The sequence below is a fragment of the Sinocyclocheilus rhinocerous genome, unplaced genomic scaffold (genome assembly GCF_001515625.1).
Source record: "Sinocyclocheilus rhinocerous isolate Xijiao unplaced genomic scaffold, SAMN03320098_v1.1 scaffold171, whole genome shotgun sequence".
NCBI lineage: Eukaryota > Metazoa > Chordata > Actinopteri > Cypriniformes > Cyprinidae > Sinocyclocheilus > Sinocyclocheilus rhinocerous.
The window spans coordinates 1,197,374-1,210,637 of NW_015642206.1; the positions used below are offsets into that span (position 1 = coordinate 1,197,374).

At 35.7% G+C, this 13,264-nt stretch overlaps 2 protein-coding genes across 2 annotated transcripts in view; both read left to right on the top strand.

Moving 5' to 3' along the window:
* Positions 1-6,859, top strand: part of LOC107755750 (versican core protein-like) — a 42,856-nt gene extending 35,997 nt beyond the window's left edge. The window contains exons 9-13 of the mRNA XM_016572646.1: positions 911-1,069; positions 1,873-1,955; positions 4,310-4,454; positions 4,740-4,922; positions 5,456-6,859. Of these exons, the coding sequence (XP_016428132.1) occupies positions 911-1,069; positions 1,873-1,955; positions 4,310-4,454; positions 4,740-4,922; positions 5,456-5,598 (713 nt within the window). The 3' untranslated portion in view covers positions 5,599-6,859. The remainder of the gene's footprint in view (positions 1-910; positions 1,070-1,872; positions 1,956-4,309; positions 4,455-4,739; positions 4,923-5,455) is intronic.
* Positions 6,106-12,127, top strand: LOC107755721 (versican core protein-like). Its single transcript, XM_016572605.1, has 4 exons — positions 6,106-6,135; positions 9,593-9,737; positions 10,023-10,205; positions 10,739-12,127. The coding sequence occupies exons 1-4, from the start codon at positions 6,106-6,108 to the stop codon at positions 10,879-10,881; spliced, it is 501 nt and encodes a 166-aa protein (XP_016428091.1). The 3' UTR covers positions 10,882-12,127.
* The last annotated feature ends 1,137 nt before the right edge of the window (positions 12,128-13,264 follow it).

Here is a 13,264-nt window from a genome sequence, read left to right on the forward strand (position 1 = left end):
CACCACCACCACCACCACCAATTAGTCTGCCATAATCACAGTGATTTCAAACAAGGAATCAAAGCTCTCAGCTTGATGTTGAACAGCCCTGGGTTGATCCACAAACATTCAGTAAGTGCGTTTACAAGCACTTTAAAAGTTTGCTTTCAGCTGAACTAAAACAATAATTTGTCTTTCTAAAATATCATGTGAGTCTGACTGAAGTTTTACCAGCAGAGACTGTAGCTCAAAAACCAGCTTTAGCTTGATTATAACAGTGCACATAAACATACTTACTGTGACTGATAGGACACACTTTATTTGCAAATTTAATATGATCATAGTATCAAATGCTGATCTAGGAACTTTAAAATCCTTTGTCAACAAGACTAATAAATTGCTGGGTTCATAATATGCTTACTTTAAAACTATGAGTTTTTCCAAATGGTTAGTGGCTGTTTTACAGGTCTGCTTTGATCCAATGCCTCTTTCTTAAACAATGCCTCAGAGCAAAGCACCCAATCTTCACCATGCCACAGTAGCCATTCTTATGCAAAAATGAATTGGCTTCCTGATATGATAGACACAAGGGTGTAGCTCTTGCTCTAAGTGATCTCGTTTAACTGACATGTAATTTAAAACGAGGATGAAAGGGAGTTATAACATATTCCCTCAGGTCCAGTGTGAGTGAGAAATCATTCTCACTTGAAAAGAGTGCCACTGAACAAAAAAAAAAAAGGTTTGATTTATTTTACTGATAACAGCCTCACAGTGTAAGCCCACAGGTAAAGGACTAATAAAAAGAAATTGACAGTAGACAATATCAAGCACCTTTTTTCACTTCCAGCAACAGGATTATCTCAGTTTCAGTGTCTACATGTCAAGTTTATGTGTAGCGCATCAACAAAAACTCACGCATGATTTTCTACAGACACTGAAACATGCAGCTACGGCTGGCACAAGTTCCAGGGCCACTGCTACAAATTCTTTCCTCATCGGCGTAACTGGGACACAGCAGAGCGTGAATGTCGCCTCCAGGGGGCACACCTGGCTAGTGTCCTGTCCCATGAGGAGCAGCAGTACATCAACCGTGAGTATACATAAACCAAGTTATGGTCATTCTGTCTAATATCATCAGCTCTAATCAATTACATTTACATGCAAACTAACAGTTATTTATGAGGAAGGATGCTTGTTTTTTGTTTTACTTCTCACTACAAAAGTGATCAGAGTTATGGAATATTCCACTGGCTCAGGAATTTTTAGCCAAAGAGGACTTTAGAGTTTAAAGGGGTCCTATTATGCTCTTTTACAATGTCTTGAATTTGTTTTGGGGGTGTACTAGAACATGCTCTCATGCTTGGTGGTTCGAAAAACGCATTATTTTTTTACATAATTTACATTATTACAACACCTCTCTCCCCAGTCTGGCACAAACGGCTCGATTAGTTCTGGGTTTGATGAAGGCCCGCCTTCCGAAAAAAGAAATGTGATGTGATTGGTTAGCTGTCCCAGTGCGTTGGGATTGGCGAACAGCTTAGACGGTGTTTCAGTACAGCCCCGCCCCTTGCCAAAGCAGCAAGTTCCGTCTGCTCCATATCAATTTGAGCCGGATTCAGACCCACAGAATATTGAACAAGAGGATTGCGCAGAACCTTTGCACGCACGGATATTGCAAGACATATTACAGTGTAAAATTCAAAAAGTGAAAAAGCATAATAGGACCCCTTTAAAGAAAGGTTAGTTTATCACCAATAACAAAGGGGCCAAATGCTGCTCCAGCCCTAGATGCAGGAAGTGTGATGTATAAGAACAAAAATGCCTTTTATTTTTAACCACTGACAAAGAGTTCCTAATATGGCTGGTGAATTTTGTTTCTCTCTCCTCTTGTAGGCCTTGGCCATGACTACCAGTGGATAGGTCTGAATGATAAGATGTTTGAGAATGATTTCCGGTGGACGGATGGTAGTGTTGTGGTAAGAACAGTCTTCAAAATGTTCTTATTCTGTTTTAGAAAGATGGTATTGATACACACATTTATTAGTGGACAATGTAGATGAAATCTTTATAAAGTTTCCTTGTATTTTCCATGATGCTTGCAGATTTTTTTCTTTAAAAAGCTATTGATTTAAATAATATTGGTAATTTTTTACCAATCATTAAAAAAAGGATTTGTTAATGTGAAAAAAAAAAGTAAAACAGGAGACATGCAACCATCTCCCTGGTTCTAGAGGTGTTCCTCCATTGAACAGGAAAGTGGCTAATTACAGTCGTTTAGTCCTGACTGGGATCTCACTTCAAAGATAACGGCAGCATTTTGTGGGGAAGGGCCAAAAAGCCCTGGAGGGCAGGAGATAGGAGTTTTCATCTGTGGAAGTCCTCTCAGGACTGGAGGATCAAAATAAATAAGGGTAGAGGAAGCTTACAGGTGTGGACAGGTAATGGAGGTGTGAAGGATGAGCAGCACCTGGAACAGGCTACACTAGATACAGTCCAGACCTAAAATGTGAGTGTGTGACAGTTCAGTCCAGTTGGCATCAGTGAGGGGCTATAAACATGTCCTCTGGAGTTTGCAAGCACTCTTATTGTATTCTGGATACAGAAGAGTTACTATATTAAGAGTTAATGTTTGGTAATGTATTTAAGTATGTGCCATTGGCGTTATCCAAAAATTGCATTACGTCAATTTTCAAGCAGGAAGCGCACATTCCTTTTGTAAGAGGATAATAACAGGACTTGTTGGGTGATTGGTGTAGTATTGAAAGGGTTGCTGAAAGACCAGAGCTCCAACCTGTCTCGGTTGGGTATAATTACGTAATGTTTAATATATGTGCAAACTTCACAGTTTTAATTTAGGATAAAAAAAATAGATATGGAAGAGTGCCAATATACATTTTAAATTCATATTAAAACAATATACTGTACAATTTAATCTCAGCAGACTAAGAGTCTGTTGTGTAGTTGCAGTATAAACAGTATCTGGAATAGTACCTCAAAACACTTTAAATCTGTTTAAATATATCAGCTCAAGTCCACTGTAAACGGTGCACTGTGTTTGTCTTTGCAGGCTTTATTAGATACTTTCTTTATAGGTTGGTCTTTTCAATTGCTACTCTCCTCTTAGTGCATTCACCCACAGCTGAGAGAGATGACGGATGTGTATGAAGGGAGGAAATACACTGAATAAAGTTTGTCCATGATGGTTGAATATAGATGTATTACTATAACTACAACTATAACTACTATCTTCTAAATGCATTATACCACTCACTGCAGCTGCTTATTGCAGTTTAGTGGTGATGTGTGTACTTAGCGCCCCCTACTGGAGTGTGTCTGTATCATTATCATTATCATTTTATTGCCTTTCTTATGTGCTCCATACAAAGACAGTCATACTCTGCTTGAAAGCTTTTGATTGCTTTCACACTGTATATCACAAATATTCATTTTTAATTTAACGCCTTATGCCATAATTCTGTCATTTTGAACTAGAAAGGATTTTCTCCCCCACCCAAAAAATTTTTTTCCCCCCTTCAAATAATAATTTTTGTACTTTTGGGGATTTCCCCCACCTTGTTACATTTGTGGTGCTACTGGTCAAAAATGACTGGCCTATAAAAAATTGCTTTACATTTCTCGTTATGCTACATTATTACCAAATCGTGGATTTAAACTTCTTATCAACTTGTTTTCTTTGTTACCATAGGCCTCGTCGATCTGAGTGTATGCACCTTAGTTTTTGAGTGAACATTGCCAAAACTATCCACAAATAATGCTATTTCACTCAAAAACCGAGTTGCAAGGTCCAAGAAGAAATGCAAATCATGTGCTAATTGAAATAAAACAAGTTGACAAATCAAACAAACAAAAAAGAATACAAGATTTGGTGATAATATAACATAATGAGAGATTTACAAGCATTTTTTAAGTTATCGTTTTCAACCGGGAACACCAAATTAGGTAAAGGATTTTTGGGGAAATGTGGATCTGAATATAGATGAGCTATAATAGTGCAACTGCTATAAATATTCAAGAACCACAGGTGTGTATGCATGCATCCTGCTGCATACGGAAAAAATAAGAATTCATACATATGGATGTAAAAGAATATATACAGCACAAACAGTATATTCCTGTTTTGAGCCAGGTTGTATTTTAAGTTGTGCAGGTGTGTTGAATGCAATTTCTTTTAAACACTCCAAAAACACATGGTCATAACTCAAAGTGTATCATAATGTAATTACTATAATATTTCTGAAATGTATTTCTATAGTATAATTGTCTCGCTCACATTAACTTTTTCATCTCTATCCATATTCCTCTCCTGCAGCAATATGAAAACTGGAGACCGAACCAGCCAGACAGTTTCTTTTCCTCAGGGGAGGATTGTGTGGTAATGATCTGGCATGAGGACGGCCAGTGGAATGATGTTCCCTGCAACTACCACCTCACCTTCACCTGCAAGAAAGGCACAGGTGAACTTTTAGCACCTGGATGAGGGGCATTTCTAAAATAATAGGGCATGCATAGGCAGACATTTATATTCAGTCTAAATTCCATCAGTGGTTTTGAAATAAAAATGTTGTATAATAGGGACTCTGTGAAAATTTGGATGACGTCTTTGGTTGTTTATAGACAAGAAGAGAGCAGTTTTTTTGGATTTGTCTCCAGTGGTTTAAAGCAGCTAAAATTTTAAAATAACATTTCAGATTCAGTCCTCCATTACTGATGGCTACCCTATTATGTGCCGTTTTCAACAGTGTCCTGCAGTCAGCCTCCTCTTGTCCTTAACGCCCGCACATTTGGCCAGCTGCGCCCACACTATGAGATCAACTCCCTGATCAGGTACCAGTGCACGGACGGCTTCATCCAGAGACATGTTCCCACCATTCGCTGCAGAGGAGACGGCTCATGGGACTTGCCCAGGATTTCCTGCATGAGTCGTAAGTATTCTGTGAAAATCTATCACAACAACACTTTTTTACAACAACCATCCCTGTAGAGCTTGAATGATCATTTTATATACTCTGGCTTGAGTATATATATACACTACTATTCAAAGGTTTGGGTTGGTAAAATTTTTAAAAATGTCTCTTATGTTCACCAAGGCAGTACATATGCAGTACAATACAGTAAAAACAGTAATATTATGAAATATTATTGCAATTTAAAATAAATGTTTTTGGTTTTAATATATTTTGAAATGTTATTTTTTCCTGTGATGGCAAAGCCGAGTAACTCAAGTCTTCAGTGTCACATGATCCTTCAGAAATCATTCTAATATGCTGATTTGGTGCTCAAGATGCGTATTATCATCCATGTTAAAAACTGTTGAGCTGCTTAACGTTTTGTGTGAGAAAAAAAAAGTACTGATTCCAAACTTTAAAACAGTAGTGTGCATATATGATATATTTTTATACATTACAGTTATACAAATATATTAATTTAATTTAATGTGCTTGTATTTTCTTTCCAGCCTCCAACTTCCAAAGGTCCTATGCAAGGTATCAGACATACAGAGTTTTTCGCAGTCATCAGAAGAGATTGGCAGAAAATTCTGTTGATGTACCCCGACGACACCATCGCCATGGTGTAAAACACAATCGGACGCAACAATAGTTGCTCTTTTAACACAACCCGTTTAATGTATTTTGATAGCATATGACGGATCTGCCTGCTGGCTGAAAGAAAAGTTTATAAAAGAAAAGATTATTAAAAGGACCAGAAAGGAGTGGAATATCACTGGAATGAAACAGTGGCTTTTTATCTTTTTCAGAGAGATGGTTTTTAAGAACTACATAAAGGACACATTCAGCTGGCCTCTGAAAACACAAAAAGATTATCTGACCTGCCCTCCATCTGTTCTGCTTCTTTTTGGGAATACACAGTGCTTTCGTAATTTTTAACTCACAATCCAGATGCAAGTGAGCTATAATAGTGCAACCTATTTTAGCTTCTAAACATAATGGTACATTTTGATACACACTTTGCCGTATGATTCTTTCGATCTTTCTTCAAGTTTACAAGAACCACAGGTGTATGCAGACATCCTGCTGCTTACTGAACAAATGAGAAATCGTACATAAGAATGTGAAAGAATATATATTTATATAGAGAGAGTGAGCAATGGCTCACATGGAGTCAGTGTTTGTTGTGGTACAAAAAGGCCAATAATATCATTAAAAAACTGCATCCAGTGCAGTGGATGGTTTTGATATCTTAAAGTCAACACAATATGTTTTAATACTTTTAATACATTGACTTTAAGCTATTCGCTATTGAAAAGCCATGTAGATTTTAGATTATTTATAGTCCTCTCTTTGATGTTTCTTTCAAGTGTTTACAATGCAAATCTGTTTCACATACATTTAATTCCGCCGTCAGTTATCTATAAACCAAAAGAAACGTACTGTATGTACTTCACATCATTTTCATCAACTTTCCTGTTTTTCTCAGACAGTTTAAAACTACTTTAAAGAGAATGTACTTTGTGAGATGCGTAAAAGACTTGAGCGAGTGCCTTTTTAACAAGATGCCTATAATTTATTTCTTGAGCTGCTCCTTGTTTTCTCATTGTTGTAGCGAGATTGAACACACTGAGGACATCACTTGGCCAAACTGCACATTGATAGAGTTCAGTATATCAGAGTAGAGGACAGTGTGTCAATAGCTGGCAGTGATGTGACTAATAGATGACTTTTGGAACTCACAGAATTTAGATGGATTTCATTATGACATTTGGGGTGTATCAATGGACCAAAAGAAGAGGATTCATAGTAACAGGTTTAGCAGAAATTTTTGTTGAACTGGTCATCCATTTGTTTATTCCCAAGCATTTTTTCTTTAAGATCTTTTCTTTTGTGTTTACTTGTTGTGTCTGTTTTTATTATTTTTTTATTTTAAATTTTTTCCCACCTCTCAAAAGTGCACATCTTTTTATATTTATAGTATAACTTGTTTATTGTCAAATGTGATTTTCTGGAATGTTTGTGAAATGGAAAAATTGTAAGGAATGTTTTTTTTTATGCCTTCTGTGTAAACAAAGTTTATTATATTCTACTTGCATTCCTGGTCTTTTTGTGTTCTGATATGAAGTGAATTTTGGCCTATTGGAAGGGCTTAATGATAGAGAGAGAGTAGTTAATAATATGGGGTGTAATTTGAAATATTTTTACATTGACAAATCTAATATTTAATATAACATTAATCTATATAACAATATAATAAAATACACAGTGACAGGAGTAAGCGGACTGTATGTTTAGTGTAACTATAGTATCATCAGCAGTGCCTAATGTTGACCAGCAGATGGTATTGGTTCACTAACTTAAGGACACTCGAACGCCGAATAATTCTACAAGATATCATTACTGTAAATTATGTTTTGTAAAACTGAAATTCACTTAAACATTAATACCATACCAATTTTTTAAAACAGCACATTACAGTAATACCCTTTAAATGTAAGAAAACACCTTTGGATACTATTTTTGGTTACTTTTATTTAGTTTCTATGAAAAGTCAAAAGGACATAACCAAACACTTAAGAAGCCTAAAAAGGTTTGTTCTCTCTCTCTCTCTCTCTCTCTCTCTCTCTCTCTCTTTTCATGGTTACGGTCAAGTTAAACTTTGGAACATAGATTTGGGTTGGATTATGTGATACGTTCTTGGTTGGGTTCTTTTCAAGCTTTTTATACAAACATTTATTCTAAAGAAAGATCACCTTTTCTATAGGCTCAAAACAACAGCAGCAACAACAAAAGAATACTTGTAAAAATAAGTTTAAAGGGGTAATACGATGCTGCTAAAAAGAACATTATTTTGTGTATTTGGTGTAATGAAATGTGTTTATGCGGTTTAAGGTTAAAAAAACACATTATTTTCCACATACTGTACATTATTGTTTCTCCTCTATGCCCCGCCTTTCTGAAACGCGTCAATTTTTACAAAGCTCATTGGTCTGAAAAGCGAGGTGTGCTGGAAGCGCACATTCCTTTTGTAAGAGGATAATAACAGGACTTGTTGGGTGATTGGTGTAGTATTGAAAGGGTTGCTGAAAGACCAGAGCTCCAACCTGTCTCGGTTGGGTATAATTACGTAATGTTTAATATATGTGCAAACTTCACAGTTTTAATTTAGGATAAAAAAAATAGATATGGAAGAGTGCCAATATACATTTTAAATTCATATTAAAACAATATACTGTACAATTTAATCTCAGCAGACTAAGAGTCTGTTGTGTAGTTGCAGTATAAACAGTATCTGGAATAGTACCTCAAAACACTTTAAATCTGTTTAAATATATCAGCTCAAGTCCACTGTAAACGGTGCACTGTGTTTGTCTTTGCAGGCTTTATTAGATACTTTCTTTATAGGTTGGTCTTTTCAATTGCTACTCTCCTCTTAGTGCATTCACCCACAGCTGAGAGAGATGACGGATGTGTATGAAGGGAGGAAATACACTGAATAAAGTTTGTCCATGATGGTTGAATATAGATGTATTACTATAACTACAACTATAACTACTATCTTCTAAATGCATTATACCACTCACTGCAGCTGCTTATTGCAGTTTAGTGGTGATGTGTGTACTTAGCGCCCCCTACTGGAGTGTGTCTGTATCATTATCATTATCATTTTATTGCCTTTCTTATGTGCTCCATACAAAGACAGTCATACTCTGCTTGAAAGCTTTTGATTGCTTTCACACTGTATATCACAAATATTCATTTTTAATTTAACGCCTTATGCCATAATTCTGTCATTTTGAACTAGAAAGGATTTTCTCCCCCACCCAAAAAATTTTTTTCCCCCCTTCAAATAATAATTTTTGTACTTTTGGGGATTTCCCCCACCTTGTTACATTTGTGGTGCTACTGGTCAAAAATGACTGGCCTATAAAAAATTGCTTTACATTTCTCGTTATGCTACATTATTACCAAATCGTGGATTTAAACTTCTTATCAACTTGTTTTCTTTGTTACCATAGGCCTCGTCGATCTGAGTGTATGCACCTTAGTTTTTGAGTGAACATTGCCAAAACTATCCACAAATAATGCTATTTCACTCAAAAACCGAGTTGCAAGGTCCAAGAAGAAATGCAAATCATGTGCTAATTGAAATAAAACAAGTTGACAAATCAAACAAACAAAAAAGAATACAAGATTTGGTGATAATATAACATAATGAGAGATTTACAAGCATTTTTTAAGTTATCGTTTTCAACCGGGAACACCAAATTAGGTAAAGGATTTTTGGGGAAATGTGGATCTGAATATAGATGAGCTATAATAGTGCAACTGCTATAAATATTCAAGAACCACAGGTGTGTATGCATGCATCCTGCTGCATACGGAAAAAATAAGAATTCATACATATGGATGTAAAAGAATATATACAGCACAAACAGTATATTCCTGTTTTGAGCCAGGTTGTATTTTAAGTTGTGCAGGTGTGTTGAATGCAATTTCTTTTAAACACTCCAAAAACACATGGTCATAACTCAAAGTGTATCATAATGTAATTACTATAATATTTCTGAAATGTATTTCTATAGTATAATTGTCTCGCTCACATTAACTTTTTCATCTCTATCCATATTCCTCTCCTGCAGCAATATGAAAACTGGAGACCGAACCAGCCAGACAGTTTCTTTTCCTCAGGGGAGGATTGTGTGGTAATGATCTGGCATGAGGACGGCCAGTGGAATGATGTTCCCTGCAACTACCACCTCACCTTCACCTGCAAGAAAGGCACAGGTGAACTTTTAGCACCTGGATGAGGGGCATTTCTAAAATAATAGGGCATGCATAGGCAGACATTTATATTCAGTCTAAATTCCATCAGTGGTTTTGAAATAAAAATGTTGTATAATAGGGACTCTGTGAAAATTTGGATGACGTCTTTGGTTGTTTATAGACAAGAAGAGAGCAGTTTTTTTGGATTTGTCTCCAGTGGTTTAAAGCAGCTAAAATTTTAAAATAACATTTCAGATTCAGTCCTCCATTACTGATGGCTACCCTATTATGTGCCGTTTTCAACAGTGTCCTGCAGTCAGCCTCCTCTTGTCCTTAACGCCCGCACATTTGGCCAGCTGCGCCCACACTATGAGATCAACTCCCTGATCAGGTACCAGTGCACGGACGGCTTCATCCAGAGACATGTTCCCACCATTCGCTGCAGAGGAGACGGCTCATGGGACTTGCCCAGGATTTCCTGCATGAGTCGTAAGTATTCTGTGAAAATCTATCACAACAACACTTTTTTACAACAACCATCCCTGTAGAGCTTGAATGATCATTTTATATACTCTGGCTTGAGTATATATATACACTACTATTCAAAGGTTTGGGTTGGTAAAATTTTTAAAAATGTCTCTTATGTTCACCAAGGCAGTACATATGCAGTACAATACAGTAAAAACAGTAATATTATGAAATATTATTGCAATTTAAAATAAATGTTTTTGGTTTTAATATATTTTGAAATGTTATTTTTTCCTGTGATGGCAAAGCCGAGTAACTCAAGTCTTCAGTGTCACATGATCCTTCAGAAATCATTCTAATATGCTGATTTGGTGCTCAAGATGCGTATTATCATCCATGTTAAAAACTGTTGAGCTGCTTAACGTTTTGTGTGAGAAAAAAAAAGTACTGATTCCAAACTTTAAAACAGTAGTGTGCATATATGATATATTTTTATACATTACAGTTATACAAATATATTAATTTAATTTAATGTGCTTGTATTTTCTTTCCAGCCTCCAACTTCCAAAGGTCCTATGCAAGGTATCAGACATACAGAGTTTTTCGCAGTCATCAGAAGAGATTGGCAGAAAATTCTGTTGATGTACCCCGACGACACCATCGCCATGGTGTAAAACACAATCGGACGCAACAATAGTTGCTCTTTTAACACAACCCGTTTAATGTATTTTGATAGCATATGACGGATCTGCCTGCTGGCTGAAAGAAAAGTTTATAAAAGAAAAGATTATTAAAAGGACCAGAAAGGAGTGGAATATCACTGGAATGAAACAGTGGCTTTTTATCTTTTTCAGAGAGATGGTTTTTAAGAACTACATAAAGGACACATTCAGCTGGCCTCTGAAAACACAAAAAGATTATCTGACCTGCCCTCCATCTGTTCTGCTTCTTTTTGGGAATACACAGTGCTTTCGTAATTTTTAACTCACAATCCAGATGCAAGTGAGCTATAATAGTGCAACCTATTTTAGCTTCTAAACATAATGGTACATTTTGATACACACTTTGCCGTATGATTCTTTCGATCTTTCTTCAAGTTTACAAGAACCACAGGTGTATGCAGACATCCTGCTGCTTACTGAACAAATGAGAAATCGTACATAAGAATGTGAAAGAATATATATTTATATAGAGAGAGTGAGCAATGGCTCACATGGAGTCAGTGTTTGTTGTGGTACAAAAAGGCCAATAATATCATTAAAAAACTGCATCCAGTGCAGTGGATGGTTTTGATATCTTAAAGTCAACACAATATGTTTTAATACTTTTAATACATTGACTTTAAGCTATTCGCTATTGAAAAGCCATGTAGATTTTAGATTATTTATAGTCCTCTCTTTGATGTTTCTTTCAAGTGTTTACAATGCAAATCTGTTTCACATACATTTAATTCCGCCGTCAGTTATCTATAAACCAAAAGAAACGTACTGTATGTACTTCACATCATTTTCATCAACTTTCCTGTTTTTCTCAGACAGTTTAAAACTACTTTAAAGAGAATGTACTTTGTGAGATGCGTAAAAGACTTGAGCGAGTGCCTTTTTAACAAGATGCCTATAATTTATTTCTTGAGCTGCTCCTTGTTTTCTCATTGTTGTAGCGAGATTGAACACACTGAGGACATCACTTGGCCAAACTGCACATTGATAGAGTTCAGTATATCAGAGTAGAGGACAGTGTGTCAATAGCTGGCAGTGATGTGACTAATAGATGACTTTTGGAACTCACAGAATTTAGATGGATTTCATTATGACATTTGGGGTGTATCAATGGACCAAAAGAAGAGGATTCATAGTAACAGGTTTAGCAGAAATTTTTGTTGAACTGGTCATCCATTTGTTTATTCCCAAGCATTTTTTCTTTAAGATCTTTTCTTTTGTGTTTACTTGTTGTGTCTGTCTGTTTTTATTTTTTATTTTAAATTTTTTCCCACCTCTCAAAAGTGCACATCTTTTTATATTTATAGTATAACTTGTTTATTGTCAAATGTGATTGTCTGGAATGTTTGTGAAATGGAAAAATTGTAAGGAATGTTTTTTTTTATGCCTCTGTGTAAACAAAGTTTATTATATTCTACTTGCATTCCTGGTCTTTTTGTGTTCTGATATGAAGTGAATTTTGGCCTATTGGAAGGGCTTAATGATAGAGAGAGAGTAGTTAATAATATGGGGTGTAATTTGAAATATTTTTACATTGACAAATCTAATATTTAATATAACATTAATCTATATAACAATATAATAAAATACACAGTGACAGGAGTAAGCGGACTGTATGTTTAGTGTAACTATAGTATCATCAGCAGTGCCTAATGTTGACCAGCAGATGGTATTGGTTCACTAACTTAAGGACACTCGAACGCCGAATAATTCTACAAGATATCATTACTGTAAATTATGTTTTGTAAAACTGAAATTCACTTAAACATTAATACCATACCAATTTTTTAAAACAGCACATTACAGTAATACCCTTTAAATGTAAGAAAACACCTTTGGATACTATTTTTGGTTACTTTTATTTAGTTTCTATGAAAAGTCAAAAGGACATAACCAAACACTTAAGAAGCCTAAAAAGGTTTGTTCTCTCTCTCTCTCTCTCTCTCTCTCTCTCTCTCTCTTTTCATGGTTACGGTCAAGTTAAACTTTGGAACATAGATTTGGGTTGGATTATGTGATACGTTCTTGGTTGGGTTCTTTTCAAGCTTTTTATACAAACATTTATTCTAAAGAAAGATCACCTTTTCTATAGGCTCAAAACAACAGCAGCAACAACAAAAGAATACTTGTAAAAATAAGTTTAAAGGGGTAATACGATGCTGCTAAAAAGAACATTATTTTGTGTATTTGGTGTAATGAAATGTGTTTATGCGGTTTAAGGTTAAAAAAACACATTATTTTCCACATACTGTACATTATTGTTTCTCCTCTATGCCCCGCCTTTCTGAAACGCGTCAATTTTTACAAAGCTCATTGGTCTGAAAAAGCGAGGTGTGCTGTGATTGACCAGCTATCCAGTGC

Coding starts and splice junctions, on each gene's coding strand:
- LOC107755721 (XM_016572605.1), top strand. CDS start 6,106: ATGGCTCACATGGAGTCAGTGTTTGTTGTG. Junction 9,738..10,022: donor CACCTGCAAGAAAGGCACAG/GTGAACTTTTAG, acceptor CGTTTTCAACAG/TGTCCTGCAGTCAGCCTCCT. Junction 10,206..10,738: donor CAGGATTTCCTGCATGAGTC/GTAAGTATTCTG, acceptor TTTTCTTTCCAG/CCTCCAACTTCCAAAGGTCC.